The 26820-nt window shown below is 53.4% G+C and overlaps 2 protein-coding genes across 8 annotated transcripts in view; both read right to left on the bottom strand.

The window, feature by feature from the left end:
- Positions 1-740: 740 nt before the first annotated feature.
- NUMBL (NUMB like endocytic adaptor protein) lies at positions 741-26157 on the bottom strand. Of its 3 annotated transcripts, none has more exons than XM_023229177.2 (10): positions 26035-26157; positions 21312-21396; positions 18875-19014; positions 17237-17311; positions 17071-17145; positions 14953-15093; positions 11973-12162; positions 7717-8022; positions 4248-4370; positions 741-2189 (listed from the first exon to the last, which is right to left on the bottom strand). In XM_023229177.2, the coding sequence occupies exons 1-10, from the start codon at positions 26125-26127 to the stop codon at positions 1534-1536; spliced, it is 1884 nt and encodes a 627-aa protein (XP_023084945.2). In that variant the 5' UTR covers positions 26128-26157; the 3' UTR covers positions 741-1533. The 3 variants fall into 3 exon arrangements, with proteins under 3 accessions (XP_023084945.2, XP_023084946.2, XP_023084947.2); XM_023229178.2 differs by lacking the exon at positions 26035-26157 and adding an exon at positions 24875-25098; XM_023229179.2 differs by lacking the exon at positions 26035-26157 and adding an exon at positions 24875-25098 and having other exon boundaries at positions 7717-8019.
- The window catches only part of COQ8B (coenzyme Q8B), a 30344-nt gene continuing 29495 nt past the window's right edge, over positions 25972-26820 (bottom strand). For all 5 annotated transcript variants that reach the window (XM_023229184.2, XM_023229181.2, XM_023229182.2 and 2 more), the window contains exon 15: positions 25972-26820. In XM_023229184.2, the coding sequence (XP_023084952.1) occupies positions 26482-26820 (339 nt within the window). In that variant the 3' untranslated portion in view covers positions 25972-26481.

Below are 26820 nucleotides of genomic sequence, written 5' to 3'. Positions count from 1 at the left end.
AACGAAACAAAATTTATATATTATATAGCTTTAAAAATACATCTTGTAGATTAAAGGACTCAAGAAACAATAGCAAGACTGCAAAACGCTGCCACGTCAGGTGACACTTTGGCTAGTTTTGGAAAATGCTGACAAAACAAGAATTTGCCAGCATGGGCTAATATATACTATTACGAACCCCACTCATTAAAATAGTAATATTGAACTAATTCAAAGTAGTTCGTTTTTTGTTTTTGAGACAGAGTCTTGCCCTGTTGCCCAGGCAGGAGTGCAGTGGTACGACCTCAGGTCACTGCAACCTCCGCTGCGCGGGCTCAAGCGATTCTTGTGCCTCAGCCTCCTGAGTAGCTGGAATTACAGGTACCTGCCACCACACCTGGCTAAGTTTTGTATTTTTGGTAGACACGGGGTTTCTCCGTGTCGGTCAGGCTGGTCTTAAACTCCTGACCTCAAGTGATCTGCCTGCGTCGGCCTCCCAAAGTGCTGGGATTACAGGCGTGAGCCGCCGCGCCCGGCCAGCAGTTTATAATGTTTTTTATTCCTCGGTTCTAAATCTGTAAGGAACATAAATGGGGTGATTAATTTTGGCTCCTTGAATACCTGCCTGGCAGGTGCTGAGTCAGTGGTACCACGCGATGACTCGGAGGTTCTCACTCAGGGACACCCTTCTGACTCCGTTTCAGTCCATGACTCAGGAGGAAAGGTTCTGGGGCCTCACCAGCGCCCTACACACACCCTCGTTTCCCGAGGGGCACCATTATAGTCTTCCTTTATTGGCTGTCCTTGTATAATACAAATCTTAAAGTTTAGATACAAAAAAAATCTGGAAATAAAAGATAGAAAAGTACCCGCCAGGCACCCCTTCCCCTTCTTCCCGGACCCCTCCCCAGCGGGCACGGACATGAGGTAACTGCGCATCTTCTCCTCCTCCCCCCTCCCCGCCCCCTGGGCCCCCAACTTGGCCCCAGCCCCCATGAGACCTTGGCTCAAGGAACACACGGGCCCCAGAGTTGGAGGGCGATGGGGGTGAGTACAGCATTGGCAGTGAACGCAGCGTGTGGGCAGAGGGCAGCCCTTAGCTTGTGCTGTGTATGGGGGGAGGAGACGACCAGATTTGGGGTGGGCACTGGTGTGGGGCCCAGGAGAGCCCCTAAGCAAGTGTCCCCCCCGATCCTGTCCAACACTGGAAGGTGGGAGGTCAACAGAAACTGGGAAATGGAGCGTGAACCAAGGGCATTCAGTGGGATTGTGGCAACCCCTGTGTCTGGGGTGGGGGAAGGGGGCATTGCCAGCCTAAGTCCGGCAGTGAAATGGTTCCCTTAGCCAGGCTGGGTCCATCCCTGAATTCCATCCTGTTCCAACCTGGGTGTCACAATGTTGGTTCTGTAGTGGTTGTTGGGGTGGTTGAGAGAGGGGGGTGTTGAGAGGGTGCTGAGGGGCGCAGCCCCAGAGAGCAGGGTTAGGGGAGAGGTTGTGCCTCCACCCCCAGGCGTGGGGCACCTGGAGATGATGGAGTGGGCGGGGCGGCTCAGGCTACAGTTCAATCTCGAATGTCTTCTGCAGGTCACCAGAAAAGGGGTTGGAGGGTTTCTCTACAGTGGGTTTGCCTTCTAATGCCGCCCACTGGGCCTCAAAGGGGTCCAATTCTGGAGCTGGGGCAGGCGCTGGCTCGGGGGGCCAGGGGGCCCCATTGGGGCGAGGGCGGGCCTGGCTCCCAGGGGCACTGGGTATGGCAGGCGGTGGGAAGGCCCCAGCTTTCCCAAGCAGGGTGGCGGGCTGAGGCTGGAGCTGGGCAGCTGAGCAGAAGGCGTTGGCCACCATCTGTGAGGGTGTGATGCCCACCACAGGCACCCTGGGCATCGGTGGGTAGCCCAAGCCCGGGTAGGTGGGCACAAAAGGGGGCTGCATGTGCGGGGGTGGCAGGAACACGGCCACTTGGGCAGATGCCGCGTCAAAAGGCCCCACAGGGGCAGGGAAAGGCTGCAGGGCAGGAGGCATGGTGGGCACCGGGGCCACAGAGGCTGTTTGCTGCTGTTGCTGCTGCTGCTGCTGCTGCTGCTGCTGCTGCTGGGCCTTGGCCACCTGTGACACCTCCTCCAGCCATCGCTCAGCCTCTGAAGGTGTCCGCTTGTGCCCAGGCTGGAAGGCAGCTACAGGGGGCACGGAGGGCTCACCCCAGGCAGAAGTCCCTGGAGAGAGGAGAGGGACAGGTGAGGGGGCAAGGGCTTCAGCAGAAGAACCTCAGGCTGGGAACTGGCATGGTGTGGGGATCAGAGCACAGACTCGAGCCAGACCGCCTGCCTCTGAATCCCAGCTCTGCACCTCCCTAGCTTGCTGACTTCAGGCAAGTGACTTCACCATTCTGGACCACATAATGGCTCTGGAGTGCTAAGAACATACAATTCTGAGCTTCTAAGGTCCTATGATGGGAAAGTCTAAGTAGGACTGACATCCTCCTAGCTCCACTGCCCTTCTGACTGGTCAGTGCCAAACCTGGGATTCACTATTTTGTTTTGTTTGTCTGTTTTGAGAGAGTTTCACTCTGTTGCCCAGGCTGGGATGCAGTGGCCCTATCTCGGCTCACTGCAACCTCTGCCTCCCAGGTTCAAGCAATTCTCGTGCCTCAGCCTCCTGAGTAGCTGGGATTACAGGCGCGCACCATCACACCCAGCTGATTTTTTGTATGTTTGGTAGAGGCGAGGTTTCAACATGTTGCCCAGGCTGGACTCAAACTCCTATCTCAAGTGATCCCCCCACCTCGGTCACCCAAAGTACTAGGATTACAAGCATGAGCCACCACACCCAGCCGGTATTCACTATTTTGAATATCACCCTTGATTCTCTAATACTTTCAGAATTTATTGTTTTAGGAGTTAAGATTCTAAGATTGCATGGATCTTTCTCCACACGTATAATATTATCCTAACATAGTAAGGTCCGACAGTTTAGGGTGGGGCTTTCTAAGATTCTCAAGTTCTGCATTTACAGCGTTTGAGATTCTAAGGTGCTCCTGTGGTTCTAGGATAAGCCCATGGCTCTAAGATGATACATGGTTCTCAAGGATTCCATGGTTCCAAAACGATCTCTGGGATCTAAGGTGAACCCAAGATTCTAGGATGAGCCCATGCCTCTGAGATGACCCCATGGCTCTAAGATGATCCTGTATCTCTAAGATAAATCATGGTTCTAAGGTGATCACTTGATTCTCAGGTAATCCCATGGCTCTAAGATGATCCATGGTTCTAGGATGATCCTTTGGCTCTAAGATGATCTGTGTTTCTAAGGTGATCCTATGGCTCTAAGATAATCCATAGTTCTAGGATGATCCCTTGGTTCTAAGGGGATCCCATGGTTCTATGGGGATTCCATGGCTCTAAAATGATCAAGGGCTCTGAGATGATCCATGGCTCTAAGATGATCACATGATTCTCAGACAATCCCATGGCTCTAAGATGATCCATGGTTCTAGGATAATCCCCTGGCTCTAACATGATCCATGATTCTAGGATAATCCCCTGGCTCTAAGATGATCCCTGGGTCTAAGGTGATCGCATGATTCTCAGGTGATCCCATGGCTGTAAGATGATCCACAGATCTAGGATAATCCCCTGGCTCTAAGATGATCACATGATTCTCAGATAATCCCATGGTTCTAGGCTGATCCCCTGGCTCTAAGATGATCCCTGGGTCTAAGGTGATCACAGGATTCTGAGGTAATCCCATGGCTCTAAGATGATCCATGGATCTAGGATAATCCCCTGACTCTAAGATAATCCATGGTTCTAAAGTGATCGTGTGATTCTCAGGTAATCCCATGGCTCTAAGATGAACCATGGATCTAGGATAATCCCCTGGCTCTAAGATGATCCATGGCTCTAAGATGATCACGATTCTCAGATAATCCCATGGTTCTGGTTCTAGGCTGATCCCCTGGCTCTAAGATGATCTCTGGTTCTAAGGTGATTGCATGATTCTGAGGTAATCCCATGACTCTAAGATCCACGGATCTAGGATGATCCCCTGGCTCTAAGATGGTCCATGGTTCTAAAATAATCACATGATTCTCAGGTAATCCCATGGCTCTAAGATGATCCATGGTTCTAGGATGATCCCCTGGCTCTGAGGTGATCCATGATTCTAAGCCTGTAGGATCCCAAGACCCCTGGAGTGTCTGGGTAGCCCTGGATAGAGGAGGGGGTATGGGAAGGACATGCAGGGTGTTTGCCCAGTAGAAAGCCTGGCTTTACCTGTTGTGGCAGGTGGTGGCCCTGGTGCTGGCGCTCCAGCACTGGCAAAAGATGAACTGATCTGTGTGCACAGAGCGTTGATGCTGTCACTGTCGCTGGTGCCAGGAGGCTCCATCTCAGGCACTGGGAAGCAGGGCAGGACGGAGGTTAGCAAACAGGCCCAGGCCCTGCCACAGCCCCGCCCTTTACCCCACGCCCTTGGTGGCCCTCTCTTGTGACCTGTATCCTTTCCTGCTGTAGTAACTAAGTGGCCATGACCGCCAAATAACTGCGCACATGTGTGTGTCACATCTGAGTGGCAGAACGATCAACTTAGTGTGTGACATTTGATGGTTGACAGAAACAGGGACCCCAAACCAAGGACCTCAAGATTTGTGTGTGGCCACAAACCAGAAGAGATGTCTAAAATATTTAGCAACATATATTAGTTTAAAAATATGCCCAACCACGTGCATGGCAAGGACATGGGCCCAGTCTGAATGGATTGTGGCATGGCCGCTCACTGGCTAGGGACCATTTGTCCAGCTTTGGGCAGAGAAGTGGGGCCCTGTCCACCCCACCCAGCCTGACCTATGGCAAATATCATGAGAGCAGAGATGCGCCTGTGCCAGCAAGGCAGGAGACACTGAGCAGGCATGGCGGCCCCGTGAGGGCTTGGGATGAGCAAAGGTACCATCCAAATAAACAATTAAGGACTGCCATGTGTGATGTGTGACACATGTCTGTGACGTTTTAGCCAATGGCTGTCTCCAAGGGGCCATGTAGATGCTCCAGTGAACATCAGAACTGGCCATAGGAGTCTGCAGGTGTGCTGTGGGGGCGCCCAGGTGGGACAGCCAATGTCAACAATGACTGTGCATGTTCATCCAAACAGGCATGCAGCTTCTGAGGTTGTGGCATCTGAGTGTGACTGGAGTCCAGGTGTGTGGCGTCCTGATGCGCGACTCCCAGGTGTGAGTGCATCTGCCATGTGATGTACGAGTGTGTTTGCAGGTGTGCATGAATCTGCACATGTGGCTTTGGAGTTTGCATAAATCTGGGTGTGTGATCTGTGAAGGTGTGTAAATCTGAGTGTGTTTCTTTTTTTAAAATATTTATTTATTTTTGACACAGGGTCTCATTCTGTTGCCTAGGCTGGAGTGTAGTGGCACAATCTTGGCTCACTGCAACCTCTGCCTCCCAGGCTCAAGCAATCTTCCTGAGTAGCTGCGACTACAGGTGCATGCCACTGCACCTGGTTAACAATAAAGGTTAATTTTTAAAATTTTTTTGTAGAGATGAGACCTTGCTGTGCTGCCCAGGCTGGTCTCAAACTCCTGAGCTCAAGTGATCCTCCCTCCTTGGCCTCCCAAAGTGTTGGGATTACAGGTGTGAGTCACCACGTCTGGCCATGTGTGACTTCTGACTCTGTGATTTTGGAGTGTGTGTGACTTGAGAGTATACCTGACTCTGAGTTTGTGACTTCTAAGCATGTGTGACATGTGTGTGAGGGTACGATGTCTATGTATGTGAAATTTCTGTGTGGCAAGTCACATCCAAGTGAGCGTGCAGCTGGCCACAGGAGTGTGAGGCTTCTAAATAAAGCCTGGAGCTCCTGCCACCTCTCAGGAGCGTGTGTGACAGCCTGGGGAGTGTGCCTGATGTCAGGCTGCGTAAGGACAGCAAATGTGAGGGTGTGTGATGGCCCAGGAGTGCTGCAGGCATGGAGTGAGTGTGCGTCACTCTCAACAAGGGTGGGCACCTGCTCACCGGTTACCTTTTAGAGCAGCCCAGCCTCCTGGATACAGTTCAACACCCTCCCACACCAATCCCCAAGGCCATAACGGGTAGGCGATGCCAACTTGGCATCCAGGAACAAGAGAGTGGGCCAGACCACATGGCTTCACTGGCTGCTGGTGGGGAAGACAGCCCTTCTGCCTGCCTCCCTCAGGCAAAACTCAGTAGCATGCCACTTCTATCTTCTTCCTTTCTCATGGCAGACATTGTTCTTAATTTTTTTTTTTTTTTTTTTGAGACAGGATCTCACTCTGTTGCCCAGGCTGGAGTGAAGTGGTGCAATCTGAGCTCACTGCAGCCTCAATCTGCTGGGCTCAAGCAATTCTCCTTTCTCAGCCTCCTGAGTAGCTGAGACTACAGGCATGCACCACCACACTAGACTAGTTTTTGTATTTTTTTTGTAGAGACAGGGTTTAGCCAAGTGATCTGCTTCAAGGGATCCTTGAACCCCTCTTGGGCTCAAGTGATCTGCCTGCCTTGGCCTCCCAAAGTGCTGGGACTACAAGCATGAGCCATTGCACCTGGCTAGACATCGCTTTTAGATCATGATGTATACCACCTGTCTCCTTTCCCTGGCCCACGGCAGACATTAGTAATCAAACACAATTTTTTCCTCCACGGAGCTCTTTGCTCACCGTACCCATCACCTGTCCAGACTTCATGGCTCCCCTGGCCAAGTGCTAGAAGAAACAGATCCTTGTAACTCCATCTTCCCTTCAAGTAAAACAGGACCTTTATATCTCCTCTCTCCTACCACCAGCCATGGCAGACAATGCCAATCAATTATGATGTGCTGCTCCTTTTCATGATGGGTACTGCCTCTGCTCAACTCTGTGCCCACAACAAATATCCCTGATCCATCACTATGCCCCCTGACCCCTAGGATCTCTGAGCTCACTGGTGTCCTGCATGTCATGTTTCTACTGACCAAATTCTGGGAGTCTCCCCTTTGGGTAAAAACATAACACTCTTGCTACTCTCTCTTCTCCCTTGCCCATGACACACACTGTAAGGAGATCATGATTGCCAACCAATCATGATGTGCACCGTCTTTCTTGTTTTCCTTAACCACAGCAGACATTGTTAATTGATCATGATTTGTGACGCCTTTTTTGCCATCCCTTGATGCTCTCTGCCCTAGGCAGACATTGCTAATCCATCGCAATCCTCCTTTCCTTAGAGCCTGAGGAATACCTGTATCCTTCACCTAGCCAGATTTCATAGGCAAATGCTTGGAGGGAGAGAGCACACATTAACTTACAGTGCTTCAGTCCACTTCTGAGCAAAAACAGGCCAACAGTGTTGCTTCTCTTCTTTCCCTGGCCCATGGCAAACTTCCTTATCCATACCCGACTTCTTTGTCCATAGCGGACTTTGCTAACTAATCATGACGTGCGTCATCTTTCTCCTTTTCCTTAACCACACCAGACATTGCTAATTGATCATAACTTGTGATGCCTTTCTGCTATCCCTTACTCAGAGCAGACATGGTTTATCAATCCTGATTTGTGCTGTCTCTTTCCTCTCCCTTGCCCACTGCTAATCGATCATGACATGTTCCACCTCTCTCTCCTTTGCCCATGGCAGACAGTGCAAATCAATCACAGTATGAACCATCTCGCCTCTATCCCTTGCCCACATCAGATAGTGCCAATTGATTCCAGTGCCCTTTCCCACTGGGCCCAGGGCTCACCTGTGCCCTTCACCTGGAAGTCAGTGCGGCGCTGCAGCGTGGATGGCAGCTCATTCAGCCGTAGGCTCAGCTGCCGTTTGAATGGTGAGTTCTTCTGGCTGAGTGCTGGGAACCCACGGAAGGAGCCCTGGCGAACCAACTGCTCCAGGGGGGCATGGCGCCGGGGGATGGCGGCCGCAGTGGTGCCTGCAGCCACGGGGGTGCCTGCCTCACCCTTCTCACCAGGGGATGTGGTGGCTGGTGTTGGGGACACGTGCCCAGGCTGGGCAGGGCCAGGAGCCACAGTGGGGGCAGCTGCTGCCTCTGCTGGAGACATGGGGGAGATGGATGGTTAGATATCTCACCATGGCATTCAAGGCCTCTCCCACCTGGTTCTCTGGGTCATTCTCCAAGGCTGCCTTCCTTGTCAGTGAGTCCTGCCCTTAAGACGAGCTAGTCAAAGCCTTGAGATATCCCTCACTCCCACCCAAGTCAAGATCCCCTTCCCCAGGTGGCCCTTGGAAAACCGTCCCCCAGGCTCACCCTCTGTGTCTCTCCAGCTTCCTGCCCCTTTCTGTCTTGCCCTGCTGCTCTCACCGTTCTTCCCTCGAAGAGCCTCTATCTCCCTTTCCGATCATTTAACAAACATTTATTTGGTGCCGGAATAACGTATCAGGCATTGTTCCAGATGCTTTGCAAGTATTAACTCATTCAATCCACACGACTACGCATGGGGTTGATACGATCCTCATTTTACAGATGTGGAAACTGAGACCCAGCAAACGCCCAGTGTGATATGCCCAAATGACACTGCTAGGAAAGGACAGGCTGACTCTGGAGCCCATGCTCCAAATGACTGCCCGCCCTGTCTCCCTCTGGCCTGTCTCTCCGTATCATGTCTTTCTCTGTCACTGTCTGTTCCCCTCTGTCTCCCACCTCCCAGCCTTCTTCCCACCTCAAGGAGCTCCTCCCTTCCTCCAGTCATTCTAGACATGGCTTAGATGCTTCACCCTCTGAGAAGCTTTCCAGATCGTTCTGGTCTCTCAGCCTGGCTCCCCCCACTCTGAGACTGTTCTCTGTCCTCTGGGAGGAAGCCTGACCTCCAGACTCAGCAGGAGAGGCAGGCTCTTCAAGGGCAGGGCTCCCCTCACCCCTGCCAAACTACAAACACACACCTACCCTCCTACCAGGGCCTCCCCGAGCTGTGGCTTGAATACCATGGAGATCAAACTCAGGCCCAGAGAGACCCTCCCAGAAGGATGTCGCCCAGTGCTGCTTCTCCCATCGTGACACAATGGGGCACCCATGCAGGTCTGGCCCAGGGCAGTGGAAACAGCCCAGGACAGGTTGGAACCAGGAAGCCACCTCTGGCCCCACTCACTGTGTGACCTCAGGAAGTCCCCTCCCCTCTCTGGGCTCCAGTTTGCCAACCAGAAACCTGGGATAAGCATCTCAATGCTACTTCCCAAGCCTCCGAGAGGGTTAGTTTAGGTGGTGAATGTTAAATGTTTTGGAATCCAACAAAAGCCTGCCTGGACACAGTGGCTCACGCCTATAATTCCAGCACTTTGAGAGGCCGAGGTGGGAGGATCACTTGAGGCCAGGAGTTCAAGACCAGCCTTGCCAACATGGTGTAATACCATCTCTACTAAAAATACAAAAAAAGATTAGTTGGGTGTGGTGGCACATGCCTGGGATTACAGCTACACCAGAGGCTGAGGCAGGAGAATTGCTTGAACCCGGGAGGCAGAGGTTGCAGTGAGCCAAGATCGCACCATTGCACTCCAGCCTGGGCAACAGAGCGAGACTGTCTCCAAAAAAGAAAAAAAAAAAAAAACAAGCTTAGCTGGGTGTGGTGGTGGGCACCTGTAATCCCAGCTACTCAGGAGGCTGAGGCATACGAATTGCTTGAAACCAGGAGGCGGAGGTTGCAGTGAGCTGAGATGGTAACACTGCATTCCAGCCTGGGTGCCAGAGACAGACTCTGTCTCAAAAAAAAGATGTTTTTTTTTTCCCCTTACAATCTAGGATCCAATTCAGGATCACATCTTGCATCTATTAATACCTGTTAAATCTCATTAGTCTCCCTTAATCAGGATCAGTTTCCAATGGTAAATTCTTTGTAAATTCTAAGTAGTGTTTTCCCAAAAAACGTAAACTAGAATTCACAGTAAAAAATAAATAAATTAATTAATTAAATTATATGGTGACTCAGGACATACATACAATTATAATTTAAACACACACACACACACAGTTTTAGAACTTACAAAGTAACCATTTACCTAGAAAGTTAGTTTTACCAAGTATGTTTCAAACTTTCTTGATGGCAATCCAGAGTAAGAGATACCTTTTATATGGTAGCCTCTTACATGCGCGCGCGCGCGCACACACACACACACACTCTCTCTCTCTCTCACTCAAATAAAAGTATCATTAAATTATATTTAACCCTTATGTCATTCAATATACTCTGATATTTTCTATGATTCTCTATTTCATTGTTTTTAAATTCATTTTTTTTTTTTTTGAGACAGGGTCTCACTCTGTCTGTCACCCGGGTTTGAGTGTGGTGGCACAATCGCAGCTGTCTGCAGCCTCTACCTTCCTGGGCTCAGGTGATCCTCCTGCCTCAGCCTCCTGAGTAGCTGGGACCACAGGTTGCACCACCATGCCTGGCTAATTTTTTAATTATTTGTAGAGACAGGGTTTCCCTATGTTGCCCAGGTTGATTTCATTTTTTAAAATGCCAGCCAGGCCGGGCGCGGTGGCTCAAGCCTGTAATCCCAGCACTTTGGGAGGCCGAGACGGGCGGATCACGAGGTCAGGAGATCGAGACCATCCTGGCTAACACGGTGAAACCCCGTCTCTACTAAAAATACAAAAACTAGCCGGGCGAGGTGGCGGGCGCCTGTAGTCCCAGCTACTCCGGAGGCTGAGGCAGGAGAATGGCATAAACCCGGGAGGCAGAGCTTGCAGTGAGCTGAGATCCGGCCACTGCACTCCAGTCCGGGCGACAGAGCGAGACTCCGCCTCAAAAAAAAAAAAAAAATAAATAAATAAATAAATAAAATAAAATGCCAGCCACATGGGCTGGGCCCAGTTGTCCACACCTATAACACCAGTGCTTTGGGAGGCTGAGGTGGGAGGATCGTTTGAGGCTAGGAGTTTGAGACCAGCTTGGGAAACACAGCAAGATCCCAGTTCTACAAAAACTAAAAATAAAACTAGCCAGATGCTGTGGCGCATGCCCATATTCCCAGCTACCTGGAGACTGAGGCAGGAGAATTACCTGAGCCCAGCAGTTTGAGGCTGCAGGGAGCTGTGATCATGCCACTGCACTCCAGCCTGGGCAACAGAATTAGACCTCAACTCAGAAAACAAAACAAAACAAAAAATGCCAGCTACAGTACAGCAAATTGGCTTCACAGGTCTTGATACACAGGTTGAAAAGTCCTGAGAAGGCCAGGTGTGGTGGCTCACGCCTGTAATCCCAGCACTTTGGGAGGCCAAGGCAGGTGGATCACCTGAGGTCAGGAGTTTGAGACCAGCCTGGCCAACATGGGGAAACCCCGTCTCTAATAAAAATACAAAAATTAGCCATGCCTGTAATCCTAGCTACTCGGGAGGCTGAGGCAGGAGAATTGCTTGAACCCGGGAGGCGGAGATTGCAGTGAGCTGAGATCACATCCTTGCACTCCAGCCTGGGTGACAGAGCGAGAATTTCTTTCTCAAAAAAAACAAACAAACAAAAGAAGAGAAAAGCCTTGAAAAGCCCTGAATTGGTGGATAGTAAACCACTTAGTGTGCCCTTAGAATATTGCCCAAATAATTCTTTCCACGGAAGTTGCTTTATTTGTTTATTTATTTATTTTTTGAGACAGAGTCCTACTCTATTGCCCAGACCGGAGTGCAGTGGCGTGATCTTGGCTCACTGCAACCTCCGCCTCCAGGGTTCCAGCAATCCTCCTGCATCAGCCTCCTAAGTAGTTGGGATTACAGGTGTAGGCCACCATGCCCAGTTAATTTTTATACTTTTAGTAGAGACGAGGTTTCACCATGTTGCCCAGGCTGGTCTCGAACTTCTGACCTCAAGTGATCTGCCCACCTTGGCCTCTCAAAGTGCTGGGATTACAGGCGTGAGCCATGGCGCCTGGCCCGAAGCATCCCCTGCTTTGTAAACTGTTGAGTCCCTGTACCTCTGAAGACCCCCGCCCCCTGACCTTGAGTACCCTGTGCCCACTCTGTGCCCTGCTGGCGCTCGGGGCAACACCCACCTTTCTTCTTGTCCGAGGCCTCTCGCTCAGCAGGCCGCCCACCCCCAGACAGGCGGAAGGAACCCTCGCGGGCGAAGCTGGTGCGGCTGGCATCAAAGGCGGCCGTGACCCCGCATTCCTTCTCCCGTCGCTGTTTTCGCTCCAGGCAGGCGGCAAAAGCACAGCCCACAGCGTGGCTCAGCCTCTCGCCCTGTGGGGAGAGGATGGGCAGGGGTTAGAGGTGCTGAGCAGTGTGGACAGGGGCCGGGGCACTGGGTTACAGCCGCTAGGTACTGGATCGCGCTGGGTACTGGATCTCAGCCGCTAGGTACTCAGCCGCTAGGTACTGGATCTCATCTGCATCACGAGGAAGGGCTGGAAATGAGCTCCAAGTGAGAGAAGCCAGAAACCAATGAGCCTGTTGTGTGGCTCTTACTGGAAATTCCACAAGAGGCAAAACTAATCTATGGTGAAAAAAGTCAGAACAGGCCAGGAGTGGTGGCTCTCGCCTGTAATCCTAGCACTTTGGGAGGCTGAGGCGGGAGATTCCCTTGAGCCCAGGAGGTCAAGGTTGCAGGGAGCTATGATCGCGCCACTGCACTCCAGCTTGGGTGACAGAGCGAGATTCTGTCTCAAAAAAAGAAAGTCAGAATAGTGGTAGTTTCCTACGGGGTGGGGAATGACTGGAAAGGGTATGAAGGGATGATTGGGTGGTGGCAATGTTCTAGATATTGATAGGGGTTTGGTTACATGGGGGTATGCAGTTGTCAAAATTCGTTGACTGTACACTGAAGGCTTGTGCATTGCTATGGACTAAACGTGTGCGTCTCTCCCAATTCAAACACTGAAGCCCTCATTCACAATGTGCTGGTATTTGGGGGTAGGCCTTTGGGAGACAATGAGAGTTATGTTAGATCATGAGGTGGGATCCTCATGATGGAATTAATGCCCTTATTTATTTATTTATTTTCTGGGACAGGGTCTCACTCTGACGCTCATGCTGGAGTGCAGCGGCACAACCTCAGCTCACTGCAACCTCCACCTCCCGGCTTCAAGCGATTCCCCTGCCTCAGCCTCCCAGTAGCTGGGATTATAGGCATGTACCACCACGCCCGGCTAAGTTTTGTATTTTTAGTAGAGATGGGATTTCACGATGTTGGCGAGGCTGGACTCGAACTCCTGACCTCAAGTGATCTGTCCACCTGCGCCTCCCAGTGTTGAGATTACAGGCGTAAGCCACTGTGCCCGGCCAGGATTAATGCCCTTAAAAAGGAGAAAAAGAGGCCAGGCACGGTGGCTCAAGCCTGTAATCCCAGCACTTTGGGAGGCCGAGACAGGCGGATCACGAGGTCAGGAGATCGAGACCACTCTGGCTAACACGGTGAAACCCCGTCTCTACTAAAAAATACAAAAAACTAGCCGGGCGAGGTGGCAGGCGCCTGTAGTCCCAGCTACTCGGGAGGCTGAGGCAGGAGAACGGTGTGAACCCGGGAGGCGGAGCTTGCAGTGAGCTGAGATCTGGCCACTGCGCTCCAGCCTGGGTGACAGAGCAAGACTCCGTCTCAAAAAAAAAAAAAGAAAGGAGAAAAAGACATGAGATCTCCCGTCCACCTTGCCAGGTGAAGACACAGAAAGCAGACATCCATCTGCAAACCAAGAAATGAGCCATTTGACACCCTGACCTCAGGCCTCTAGAAGTGCAAGAAACAAATGTTTGTCATTTAAGCCACACAGTCTACACTATTTGGTTACAGCAGCCTGAGCTAAGACAATTATATCTTTCGCTTTGAAGAAAAAAAAAATCTGGAAACAAATACAAATTCTACTTAATGGTGTGCATGCTGAAATATGGAGCAGGAAGTAGTCCGATGCCTACAAATTTGACATACAGAAAGTATCAGATGGTCCAAGCACAGGGGCTCACACCTGTAATCCCAGCACTTCAGGAGGCTGAGGCAGGAATCACTTGAGGCCAGGAGTTCGAGACCAGACTGGCCAACATGGTGGAACCCCGTCTCCACTAAAAATACAAAAATTAGCCGGGCATGGTGGCACGCACCTGTAATCCCAGCTACTATGGAGGCTGAGGCAAGAGAATTGCTTGAACCCGGGAGGTGGAGGTTTCAGTGAGCCAAGATCGTGCCACTGTACTCCAGTCTCGCTCTGTCTCAAAAAAAAAAAAAAAAGAACGAACTGCTGATCCAAGCGGCTCACACCTGTAATCCAAGCACTTTGAGAGGCCAAGGTGAGTGGATCACTTGAGTCCAGGAGTTCCAGACAAGCCTGGGCAACATGGTGAAACCCCGTCCCTACAAAAAATACAGAAAATTAGCCGGGCATGGTGGCATGTGCCTGTAGTCCCAGCTACTCAGGAAGCTGAGGTGGGAGAATCGCTTGAACCCAGGTTGCAGTGAGGTGAGAGTGCACCAGTGCACGCCAGCCTGGGTGACAGAGAGAGACCTTGTCTCATTAAATTAATTAATTAAATTAAAAATATTGCCGGGTGTGAGCCACCACGCCCAACCAATACTCCATTTTTTTTTTTTTTTTTTTGAGATGGAGTCTCACTCTGTCACCCAAGCTGGAGTGCAGTGGTGCAATTCTGGCTCACTGCAACCTCCACCTCCTGGGCTCAAGTGATTCTCCTGCCTCAGCCTCCTGAGTAGCTAGGACTATAGGTGTGCACCACCACACCCGGCTAATTTTTTGTATTTCAGTGGAGATGGGGTTTTACCATGTTGTCCAGGGTGGTCTTGAATGCCTGAGCTCAGGCAATCCACCCGCCCCAGCATCCCAAAGTGCTGGGATTACAGGTATGAGCCACTGCACCTGGCCCTCACCTGAATACTCTAAATGGGGAACTGAGTATACCCTCCTCTCCAGATGAGGAAACTGGGCACACAGAGGTGAGGGACGTGCCTGAATGGAGGAAGCTTGTCAGGGTGGGGCTGGGATGCCAGGGCATGGGAGGGAAGAGTCGGCCAGCTGTGGCAATACTCACGGAGTCCTTGAGTGCCAGAAAACAGTGGCAGATCCAGCGGCGGGTGGTCCCATCACGGCAGATATAAGAGAAAGCCTTGTCCAGGTTGCGGTCAGGAGCACAAAAGGAGACCTTTTCGATGGTCTGGTCGACCAGAAGATCCTAGGAGGGGCCGGGGAGGCCAGGAGAAGAGTGTGAACTGTCTTTCGAGTATTCACTCAACATTCTCTCCGTGTCTGCTGAAATCCCGTCCTGAACAGGGTAGGGACCCAGCAGTCACTGAGACACCCTGTGCACTGCCTGCAGAGGGCTCCCAGGTCAGAGGGAAGATCAGACCCATCACGAGATGGGCAGCCCAGAGTACAGCCAGGATGTGATGAAGGAGGCCCAGGCAGAGGGGTCAGGGCCAGGACCGGGGAGGCACAGGCAGAGGGGTCAGGGCCAGCATGGCAGAAGCCAGCTTGGGGTTAGTCAGACAGGGCTTCCTAAAGCAGGTATTAACTAGGAAAAAAAGTCAAGGAACAGTATCTTGGGCTGAGGGAACTGCCTTGCAAAGGTGGTGGTCTTGTTCTGTCACTAACCCAACTCTCAGCATGTCCTGGGCACCTCCTAGGGCAGTCTCTGGGCTGGGGGCAGGGGATTCAAGGTGAGCAAACAGATACCTAGATCGTGGCCTCATAGTGCTTCCTTCTGGCTGGGCAGAGTGACAACAAACACTTAATGGCTAACATTCATTGATCTGAGCAGTTATGTATGATGTACCAGACCCTATTTAAATAATTTTTTTTCCCAGAAGAAGTCTTGCTCTGTCACCCAGGCTAGAGTGCAGTGGTGTGATCTTGGCTTACTGAAACCTCTGGGTTCTGGGTTCAAGCGAGTCTCCTGTCTCAGCCTCCCAAGTAGCTGGGATTACAGGCACGCATCATCATATCTGGCTAATTTTTGTATTTTTAGTAGAGGTGGGGTTTCACCATCTTGGTCAGGCTAGTCTCGAACTCTTGACCTCAGGTGATCCACCCGCCTCGGCCTCCCAAAGTGCTGGGATTATAGGTATGAGCCACTGGGCCCAGCCCCCATTAAAATTTTTTTTTTTTTTTTTTTTTTTTTGAGGCGGAGTCCCGCTCTGTCGCCCAGGCTGGAGTGCAGTGACGCAATCTCGGCTCACTGCAAGCTCCGCCTCCCGGGTTCATGCCATTCTCCTGCCTCTGCCTCCTGAGTAGCTGGGACTACAGGCGCCCGCCACCACGCCCGGCTAATTTTTTGTATTTTTAGTAGAGATGGGGTTTCACCGTGGTCTCAATCTCCTGACCTTGTGATTCGCCCGCCTCGGCCTCCCAAAGTGCTGGGATTACAGGCGTAAGCCACCGCGCCTGGCCAAAAAAATTTTTTTAAATTATTTTGTATAGATAGAACCTTACTCCTTTTCACAGGCTGATCTTGAACTCCTGGCTTGAAGGGGCCCTCCCAGCCAGGCACCATTTCAAATAACTTGCATATGCTTTCTCACTTAATGGTAGGGTCTGTGATAATCCCACCCATCCCCGCCTTTGTTTTGAGATGGAGTTTCACTGTTGTTGTCAGGCTGGAGTAAAATGGCGTGATCTCAGCTTACTGCAACCTCCACCTCTCAGGTTCAAGCGATTCTCCTGCCTCAGCCTTCCAAGTGGCTGGGATTACAGGCGTGCGCCACCACATCTGGCTAATTTTTGTATTTTTAGTAGAGATGAGGTTTCACCATATTGCCAGGCTGGTCTTAAACTCCTGACCTCAGGTGATCCTCCCTCCTTGGCCTCCCAAAGTACTGGGATTACAGGCATGAGCCACTGCTCCTGGCCTATAATCCCCATTTTTTCAGATGACACAACTGAGACCCAGAGAGGTTAAATCTCATGCCCGGGGGCCCTAAGCTGGGATCGGAGCTGAGGCAGCTGCTCCAGTCTCTCTCACCCACAGCCTATGCCAGTTCCCAAATAATCACAGCATTTATTCCTGAGTTATGATGACTGAGGGAGCACACGGCATCGTCTAGAAGGTCCCTGAGGGAGGGATGTGCAGAGGAGGTGGGAAGGCGTCCTCCGCCCTGATTCCAGCAGGGTGAGCAGACAGGCCCCCTGGCATCCACCCCCACAGGCCTCCTACCTTGGTTTTGTCATCCACCACTCGGAGCCCATCGGCTGACACCCACAGGACAGACTTCACAGACTTTCGGCCCATCTGGGGGGAGGTAAGGGGACAAAGGAGTCGGGTCAGGGTGCCTCTCCCTGTCTGACCTTGCCCCCTCCCTTGTGCCAGCCCCCTCACTCACCGCCTTCAGCTTCTTCACCGCGTCTTCACACACGTGCATTCCCCGGGACTCCTCCACTTCCACGTGGCCCAGGTACTTGGGTTGGAGGGAATGGAAGGATATGAAACAGCACAGTAATCACTCATTCTCAGTGTCCACTGAGCATCTGCCACGCAGCAGACAATATTCTAAGCACATGATGTGTATGCAATCATTTATTCTACATCTCAACTCTACAAGGTGGAGACCCCATTCCTAGTCTAGACATGCAGATGGGGAAACTGAAGCACAGCATGTAGTAGTGATTCAGGTCTAGCTATATCCCTGGGCCCTAACCTGGCACCATGGTCCTCCCGAGAGCCATTATTTGCATCTCTGTGCGTGAGAACTGGCCCCAGGCCATGCAAAGCTGCTCTGCCCACCCTAGAGCAGCTAAAAAGAGCCCGAGCCAGTCCCCGCAATGATTGACGGGAGTTAGGGTACCTGAGCCCCAGCGCCCTCACCTGCAGGTGGGATGACCATTGCCTCGAGTTTCGCAGGGGAAAGCTCAGTTGCACACAGCTGCAGTTTTAATAACACACCCTTTACTGACTGCCTTACTTTCCTCACTCCCAACACCATTTCCTGCACCTCCCAAATGAAGCCGTCACACTCAGAGTCCGTTTCCGGGGGAAGGGAACATAAGGTAGTGGAGGGGCTGTGACCATGGTCAGTCATCACTCAGCCAGGAAGGGGCTGAGCTCCACAGTCCATGCCGTGATTCCTGCTCTCCCCATCATAGGAATGTAAAGGTGTAGGGTATGACTAAACCAGAACGCCCTTAACGGTAGAGTGCTTTGCAAATGCTACACATGACATGATGGTTTCCAGGTGATAGTTTGCTGGTACAAGAAAACGCGTTTTGGTTGGTTGGTTGTTTTCAAAATTGGGTATCACTCTGTTGCCTAGGCTGGAGTGCAACGGCACAATTAAGGCTCACTGTAGCCTCGACCTTCCTAGACTCAAGTGAGCCTCCCACCTCAGCCTTGCGAATATCTGGGACTACTGGTGCGTGCCACTGTGCCTGACTATTTTTTGTAGAGACAGGGTCTCTCTGTGTTTGCCCAGGCTGGTCTTGAACTCCTTGGCTCAAGCAATCCTCCCACCACAGCCTCCCAGTGTCCTGGAATTACAGGTGTGAGCCGCCACCACGCTTCATGCTTTTTTTTTTTTTTAAGACAGAGTCTGCTCTGTCGCCCAGGCTGGAGTGCAGTGGTGCTATCTCGGCTCACTGCAACCTCTGCCTCCTGGGTTCAAGCGATTCTCCTGTCTCAGCCTCCCCAGTAGCTACAGGCGCTCTGCACCACGCCCGGCTAATTTTTGTATTTGTAGTAGAGATGGCAAGATGGCACCATGCCCAGCTAAGTTTTGTATTCTTAGTAGAGACGGGGTTTCACCATATTGGTCAGGCTGGTCTCGAACTCTTCACCTCAGGTGATCTACCTAGCCTCAGCCTCCCAAAGTGCTGGGATTACAGGCCTGAGCCACCGCGCCCAGCCGGCCTCACGCTTTTTAATACCAACTTCAAATGACTTGAGCTCGTGTCCCAGTCAGGCCGTGCATGCGCACAGCACAGCACCCCCGTCCCCGCCCCCGCCACGCCGAGCCCCGCCCACTCACCCTGACCGGGAAGCTGCAGGTGCCCTTCCGCACCGCGTCCTCGTCTGCCTGCCACTGGTGCGGGCGCGACGCCTCAGGCACGTAGGCTGGCTTCCTCCGCCGCAGGCTCTGCCGTAACTTGTTCATGGTGCCCGCCCCGTCTGGTGACACAGGACAGTGATGTGGATCAAGGGCGGGGGTCAGAAGGTATGAAGCTCAACGGGGAGGGACCAGTGCTCAAGGAGCATGAGGAAAGGAGCCAACAGAAGCCAGGGGAGTGGGAGCACTGGGCACTGGGGATTCAGAACCACGTGGCTAAGGGGCCGGAGGTCTGGGGTGGGGGCATGGGGCACAGGTTTCGGGGCGTTGGAGGGCTTGTCCGTGTGGTGGATGCTTCCTCATTCCCAGGGCCGTGAGCATCCAAAGGGTGGGAAGTCAGACATAGGAGGGCATAGGGGTTGGAGGGCATAGGGCTCAGGGGCCACACAGTCAGGGGTTTTAGGGGTATGAGAGTCAGGCAGTGGGGTGATCAGAGGACAGCAGAGGAGTTGGGAACTGCATGGGTCAGAGGTGCGGGAGTCAGGTGCATGGGGTGTGGGGGATGGTGGCTTGTCTCTGGAACTCTGAGACGCAGCCATTCTGTGACAACTGTGTCTCGTCCCCAGGCAAGGCTTCTGGGGCCTTGCACCCACGACTGTCAGAGGCAGCGCTGTGGGTGTGTGGAGTGGGCGTGAAGGTGGCAGCCACTAGGACAGTCTTGACTGATCAGCCATCCTGACAGTCCCAGGACTGGGAGCACCAACAGCAGAGGGGGACGTGTGTGTGTGTAAGCAAGTGTGCAATGGTATGTTCTGGAAAGCTGTCTATGAGGGGATCTGTATCTGAGCATGCAAGTAATGTCTGTGAGTGTGTTTCCGAAGGCTGTTTGGAAGAATGCATGTCTGAGAATGGTGTATGATAGTGTGCATCTGTGAATGCTGTCTGTGAGGGATCATCCAAAAGTGTGGTTGTTGTCTGTGAGTCTGAGTCCCTGAAGGTTGTTGCTGAAGGGCATCGATGTCTGAGAGTGCTTGCGTGTGTCTGCTGTCTATATCTGAGAGTGCCGTTGTTGTCTATGAGAACTTGTGGCTCAGTGCCTGTTGCCTGTGAGGGAGGGCGTGTCTGTGTTTGAGCATGAGGCTGTCGTCTTTCAAAGGGTGTGCCCATGGCTGTTATCCATGTAGCTGTGTCTCTGTGTGAAGGTGTGGCTATTGTCTGTGAGTCTGTGATGATACTCCCTCTGAGAGTGCATCTGAGGGACCCACGAGGCTGTCTGTGTCCAAGAGTGCAGGTGTTGGCGGCGAGCCTGTGTGGCTGTGGCTGTGGCTGTGGCTGTGGTCTTAGAGTGTGGGTGCATGGGTATTGCACAGAGCTTGTATCTGTGTGCAGTGGTGCATCCGTTAGGGTGTGTGAGAACATGAGGTTGTCTTTAGCGAGGGTGTATTCATGAGGGTTATCTGTAAGGGTGCGACTGTTGCCTGAGGGTGTGCTGGGTGCTCTTTGTGAGAATGTGTTTGTGCATGTTTGTGCACAACCGTAGCTCCCTGTGAGAGCCTGGGCCTGCGGGTGCCGTCTGTGAAAGTGTGACTGTCACCTGTAGAAATGTGGGTCTGTGTGTGTTGTCAGATTGTGCAAGAGTAGGTCTTTTTTTTTTTTTTTGAGACAGAGTTTTGCTCTTGTTGCGAATGGAGGCTGGAGTGCAATGGTGCGATCTCAGCTCACAGCAACCTCTTGCCTCCCGCATTCAAGCAATTCCCCTGCCTCAGTCTCCTGAGTAGCTGGGATTACAGGCATGCGCCACCACCCTTGGATAATTTTGTATTTTTAATAGAGACGGAGATTCTCCATGTTGGTCCGGCTGGTCTCGAACTCCCGACCTCAGGTGATCCGCCCGCCTCAGCCTCCTGAAGTGCTGGGATTACAGGCATTGAGCCACCGCGCCCAGCCAACAGTGTGTCTCTTGAGAGTATGTATCTCAGAGTCTGTATCCAGCAAGCGTCTGTGGTCACCTGTGAATCTGGGTGTTGTCTGGGAATGTGTCTGTGTGTCTATGTATGTGTATATATGTTTGTGTGTGTATTAGTGTGATGAACATCTACTTAAGCACGTGTTCGAGTGTGTCACTGCATTAGCAAGTGTGTGTGATCTGAAAGAGATCTGTGTTTGTGTGTGTGTGTGTGTCTAACTGTATGTCTACAGATGTGAGTGTCTGAGTGTGGCCCTGCACTTGAGGCTGTAAGGGTGTCAGGGTGTGGGTCTGTGCATGAGTGGGACTCTGGCAGTCTCTGAGGAAGATGCCTGAGGGGGTCTACTCATGAATGTGATTAAGCCCATGTGACCGCAGGGACAGCTCCTCTGGTCGTGCTAGGCAAGACCACATACCCATTCAGCCCTGCCGTGTCCCAGGCTGGTCACTCACCTGGCTCCGTCCTGCAGGTTTCTGGGGGCCCCGGGGCCCCACACGGGGCTGGGGGCAGGTGCCGCTCAGGCCTCCGGGGTCCTCCCTGCCCAAGTAGGGGAGGACAAGGTGAGAAGTTTGTCTGGGGTGGGGCTCAGTCCGATACCTCACCCCAACTTGGGACTTCAGTCAGCCCCTCCATCTTGGGCTCCCTGATGACAGTCCTAGTTGTCCTAGCAACTGTTACCAGGGAAATCAGCCACCTGGTTCCAAGGGCCCAGGAAGAAGTAGGTATGTTTGGGGGGCATATGTTGGGGATGTGCTGGCCTCAGGAGAGCCTCACTGCCTAAGGGGATGCTAGGAGAGTGGCCTTGCCCTCTAGATGCATGTCCAGGGCTATACACGTATACAGCCAGCTCTATGTCTCTATGTATCTACAGGTGTCCCTAGCATCTGGCAATAGCCCTACACACTTGGTTACACAGAGATGCAATCACAGCTACATACCTTAGACCGCAGATACACAGAAACAGTCACAACCCCAGAAAGCTGCCGCCGTAAACATCTGGCCACATACTCATGTTCAGACACACACAGTCTCTACTACAGACATCTGTCCACATACATGTAGCACGTCCCAGCCCACTTAGTCCCCACCACAGACACCTGCTCACACCACCCGCTGAAATCTGGTCACTTCCATCCACATTCTCAGCCACATACAAATAACGGGGCCCAGACACACCCACTAGAGCCGCACATGCACGGCCACACCCAGTGACAGCTATGTTTCCTCAGGCACCCGTCCAAGATGCTGACGTCACAGGCCCACCCAGATAGAATCACACCCAGAGTTCACCCATTTGGTGACCCAGTCCCACACAACACAATCGCAGCTACACACACTTGTCACATGTATCTCCACCGCTGCACACCGACATCTGGTCACAGATGCACACGGACAGGCACACATTTGGTCCCACGGAGACCACATGCAGGCACAGCTGCACGTGGACATGCAGCCTCAACCAGACCAGTCACACCAACACACTGATTTTGGTCACACAGTGTCACATGATCACACATACCCAGTCATAGGTGCTCACATCTGGTCACAGCATCAGTCACACAGTCTACTGTGACAGCCATACTCATAGGGACAGTCCTCTATACACAACCTCTATACGGAGGTACTGATGGCCACAGCACGCAACCACCCACAGACAACTATCCCCAAAGATGGCCACCCTCAAGACACAGCCATGGTGGTCCTGTAGGCATGGCCACAACATCAATGTCCACATGACCCAGCCACCTAGCATGGTCATAATCCCGTCACCCAGTGTCCCATACACAGCTGTACCATGTCACTCCAACACAGTGAAACATATAGCCTTTCTTCATGAAGGCACACAAGTCACACAGACAAGTATGTGGCCACACAGAATCACAGCCCCGTGTGGACAGGTGCACAAAGTCATAAGCCCCACCTATACACATATCTCACACATAGAGACAAAAGCACACAGTTTTAGTTTCCCACGTCACAAGTACACAGTCCAGCGTATGCACAGAAATGCAGTGACCAGGACGTGGCATTTATAGTTGGGTTTACACAGAAGACACAGGTCCTGATGGAGCCATGTGCACAGTCAGGGGCTAATCTCATCACCAAATCATACATTCAAACACAGGTAGTCCAGCACATACACACAGAGACAAAAACAGGCACACAGCTACAGACCCCAGACTCTCATAGATGATGACATAGACACAAACATCTATAGTCACCCAGGGTCACAGACAGGCAGGTCATACACAGTAATATGGAAGCCATAGTCACATAAACACCCCTACAAACATAATTTTCTGGCACCAACACGGAGACACATCCATAGCTTTAGTCACACACAGATAATCCCTTTAAATAGCCAGGGTTTCAGACACCTAGTCAAATACATAACCCAAATCACACATACAAGGCTAGAAATACACATAATCACTCATTATCACACACACAGCCAGATAGTCATTTATATTAATACAACCCCAGTCACATACTCCGACATGGTTCTGCATATGCAACCACTGTCATACACAATACTGTCACACAACCCCAGGCACATAGACACAATGTGACTTCAGATACAATGGCAGTCACACAGGCGGAGTTGCACAGACAGGTGTGTGTCACTCATGTATATAAAATCAGGTAGAGACACAACTATAAACATTGTCAGTCATTGGGAGGGTCACACATGCACATGGAGCCATAGACAACTCCACTCACACAGTCACAACTCCACCCACATCCTGTCAGTCACACGCATGCCCACCCCCAGACTCAACACATACTGTCACATACCCAGTTATAGTTACCGAGGCATACAAACACAGGGTCACAAAAAAGACAACCACAGTCACAACCATGCACACCTCCAAACACAGTCAGACTAAAAAGTACAGGATTCTGCATAGTAAGCAGCTGTCACACACACATACACAAATACTAGGGTCACACACAGACACAATCATAGACACCACCAGAAGCACACAGACAGGATTCCTCAGTCACCAGCCGCAGCGTATGCGTGCACACACACACATACACAGCCACAGCCACACAAACACAGGGCACACTCCTAGCCACCTCCCCATTGCTTGCTTCCCCCCTTCCCCCCAGGTACCACACACAAAGCCGCCGTCACCGTCACCGCAGACGCTGCAGACAGACAGGGCTGCACCCGGTCCCTGGGGAGCCGCCCCCAGCCCAGCCTGTATGCTGGAGCCTGAGGGGCCCGGTCCAGGAGGGGGAGGCGGTGCATTGTCTGCGGGTGGGGCCACTCTTGGACAGCTGGGCAGCCCTGGGGACAAAGGGGGTGGCCCAGGGGTTCTGTGCCCTGGGACTCTTGACCAAGCCAGGGGGTGGAGGGATTGGGGGTTGCCTGAAATTGTCCTTATTTTATTCAGGCTGGGGTGGGCTAGAGTCCCAGGCACGGGACCTTGTTTTGAGAAGGGGCTGTGCCTGGGACACCGCCCAAGGATTGGGGGGATGCTGTGCCCAGGGTGCCTCTGAGGCCTGGGGGCAGGCTGTGTTTGGGGTGCCCCCACGCCTTGGCGTGGTGGGAAAGCTGTACCCAGTGACCCCATCCTTGAGACTGTGCCTAGGGAGTTGTTGTGCTGAGACCCCCTTAGGCAGGGAAAGGTAGGGATTGTGTCTGGAATCACCTCCTGGAGGCCTTGGTTTGATACGGGGGCTGTATCCCCGACCCCGTCTCCATCCCCATCTAGTTCTAGGAGTTGTACCTAGAATCTCTGTACCCCTGTCCTTGATTTTGTGGGGGGTCTGTGTCCAGGATCCCTATTTCCAGGGCCTTGGCAAAAGATGGCCCAGGGGTCTGTGCCCAAGACCCTGGTCTCCTGGGCTTTGGCTTATCGGGCCTGTTCCTGGACCCCCACCCAGGACCACCCTCTCCAGCCTTGGCACCCTCTCTCCATCCGGGCGCCGCGGCCGCCTCCCACCCTCCGCCACATCAGCAGCGGCGCCGCCCCCGACCCGAGCCCCCCTCTCCCGCCCTTCTCACGCTAGCCGCCGCGCTGCGGGACATCCAGGGCCCGGGCGCCCCCGCCTCCCGCGGCCCTAGCTGGGCCGGCTCCCCGACTGCTGCTGCTGCTGCTGCTGCGGTGGCGGCGGCGGCAGCTCGGTCTGACGCGGGCCAGGGCCCGGGGCCGGGGGATGGTGCGGGATGCACGCGCGCGAGCCTGCTCGGCTCCCCGGAGGATTCCGTTCCGGGGGCGGGGGAGCGTCCCTCGGCCTCGGCTCCCCGCCCCGGCCCCGCCCATTGGCCCGCCGCCTGCCGTATATGCAGAAAGGCCCCGCCCTGCCTCGGCGCCTTGCCGGCCCTGCCCCGCCCCTTGGCCTGCAGGCCCCGCCCCCACGCAGACACCACCCCGCCTTCCCCGGCGCGGCCACCGCCCCGCCACGCCCATTGGCCAGTCCCGGGCTGAGCATGCCAATGAACATCGCCGAGTCGTTCCCCCGGTCCATCCTGGCCTGGACTCCCTTCCCCTCCGTGACCCCTGACCTCAGATCCCCTCCAGCTCCGCGTCCGAAAGAGTTGCTTCTGGAGGCGCCTTGCCGCCCCACACCCCCAAATCTTCCCGCTAACCCCATGGTTCCCCAGCCCGGCGGAGGCGGGCAGAAGCGGTGACGAGGCACTTTTTGCGAGCAAGGGGAGGGGGTGTGAACAGACCAAGGCGTCCTGGTGCGCGATCGGTTCGGCTTTGGGAAGGGGGGCGCCGGGCTGGGACCAGGGCGCGGTTCTGGCCGCTGCGGCGCCCCCGCCGCCCCCTACGCCAATCCTGTGGGTTTGGCAAAGCAGCTGGCAGTGACATTAGAGCCCATTAGTAAAGGCGAGGTTGCCGGGAGCGAGGGGAGGGAGCCTCCAGCCAAGAGGCACTGTGTGTGGGGGAGGCCTCAGCTGCCACAGCCCTTAGAGCAGGTGGTCAGCACGTGGGGGGGTGGGGAAGGCGAGAAGGAGGTTCCCGGCAACAGATGGCACAGGCAGGGCTGGGGCTTTCAGACAAGGGGGTGGGGGGGCGCTGGCCATCTGCACCTGGAGGCCGCTGGCGAGCTCCTCCCCCTCTCCCCGGAACCCTAGCGCAGAGAAAAGAGCTGGGGGAAGGGGAGGGTTGCTTTTATTCCGATTGAAGGTTCAGCTCCCCCCTCCCCCCGCACCCCTACCTCTCCAGCACACTGAGAGGCTGGAACCCGGGAGAAGGCAGCTGTTGGAGGAGCGAGGGAGGCAGAGGTGAGGACTGCCTCCAGGACCACCATCTCGCCTTCCACGGGAGACTTGAGGCAGAGGTGAGGGCTCCCCCTGATGAGTCCGGATCTGAAAACGGCATGCAGGGGCCCAAGGCTCCCTCAAATGTTGGCACAGATAAGTTAACTGCTTCCCTGGCTTAGAGTTCCCGGATGCCCACTTTGGAGTGGGGAGGTGCAGGATCTAGGGCACGAAGTTGGGAGTTCCCCAGCCCCAGGAATCCTCAGCTCCTGGGCCAAGGAGGAGAGCCAGGCAAGACTGGGAAGCCCAGGGGACTCCCCTGACCCAGGGCAGACGGGGAAGGGCTAAGAGGCACTACAGCAGGGTATGGCCTGCTTTGGGGACGGAATCCCCCATGGAGGCTGTCATGAGGGATCCGCCCAGGAGTCTCCTTTGGTAGGGAGGCTGCCGGCAGTGGCTGCGTCTGTCTGGCGACTGGCCCAGTAGCGGTGGTAGGTGTCCTGGAAGAGGTCCCTGCAGGCGATGTGGGCTTGGAGGCGGGCACAGGCCAGGAAAGCCCCTGCCAGCTTGCGGTGCAGGGCATAGGTCTCCTCGGGTGGGGGGCACAGCCGGTGCCGCAGTAGCACCGGGATGAGGTCCTGGATGCGGCGGGCAGTTTCCCCCGACCCAAAGTCATAAGGGCCCTCGGTGGCGAAGGGCTCCCCCAGGATCATCACTGCCTCCACGTGGGCGTCAGACAATGC

This window comes from Piliocolobus tephrosceles, chromosome 21, assembly GCF_002776525.5.
Source record: "Piliocolobus tephrosceles isolate RC106 chromosome 21, ASM277652v3, whole genome shotgun sequence".
Classification (NCBI taxonomy): Eukaryota; Metazoa; Chordata; class Mammalia; order Primates; family Cercopithecidae; genus Piliocolobus; species Piliocolobus tephrosceles.
Note: the sequence above shows the minus strand (reverse complement) of the source record. Positions and strands in the feature narration are given on the sequence as shown.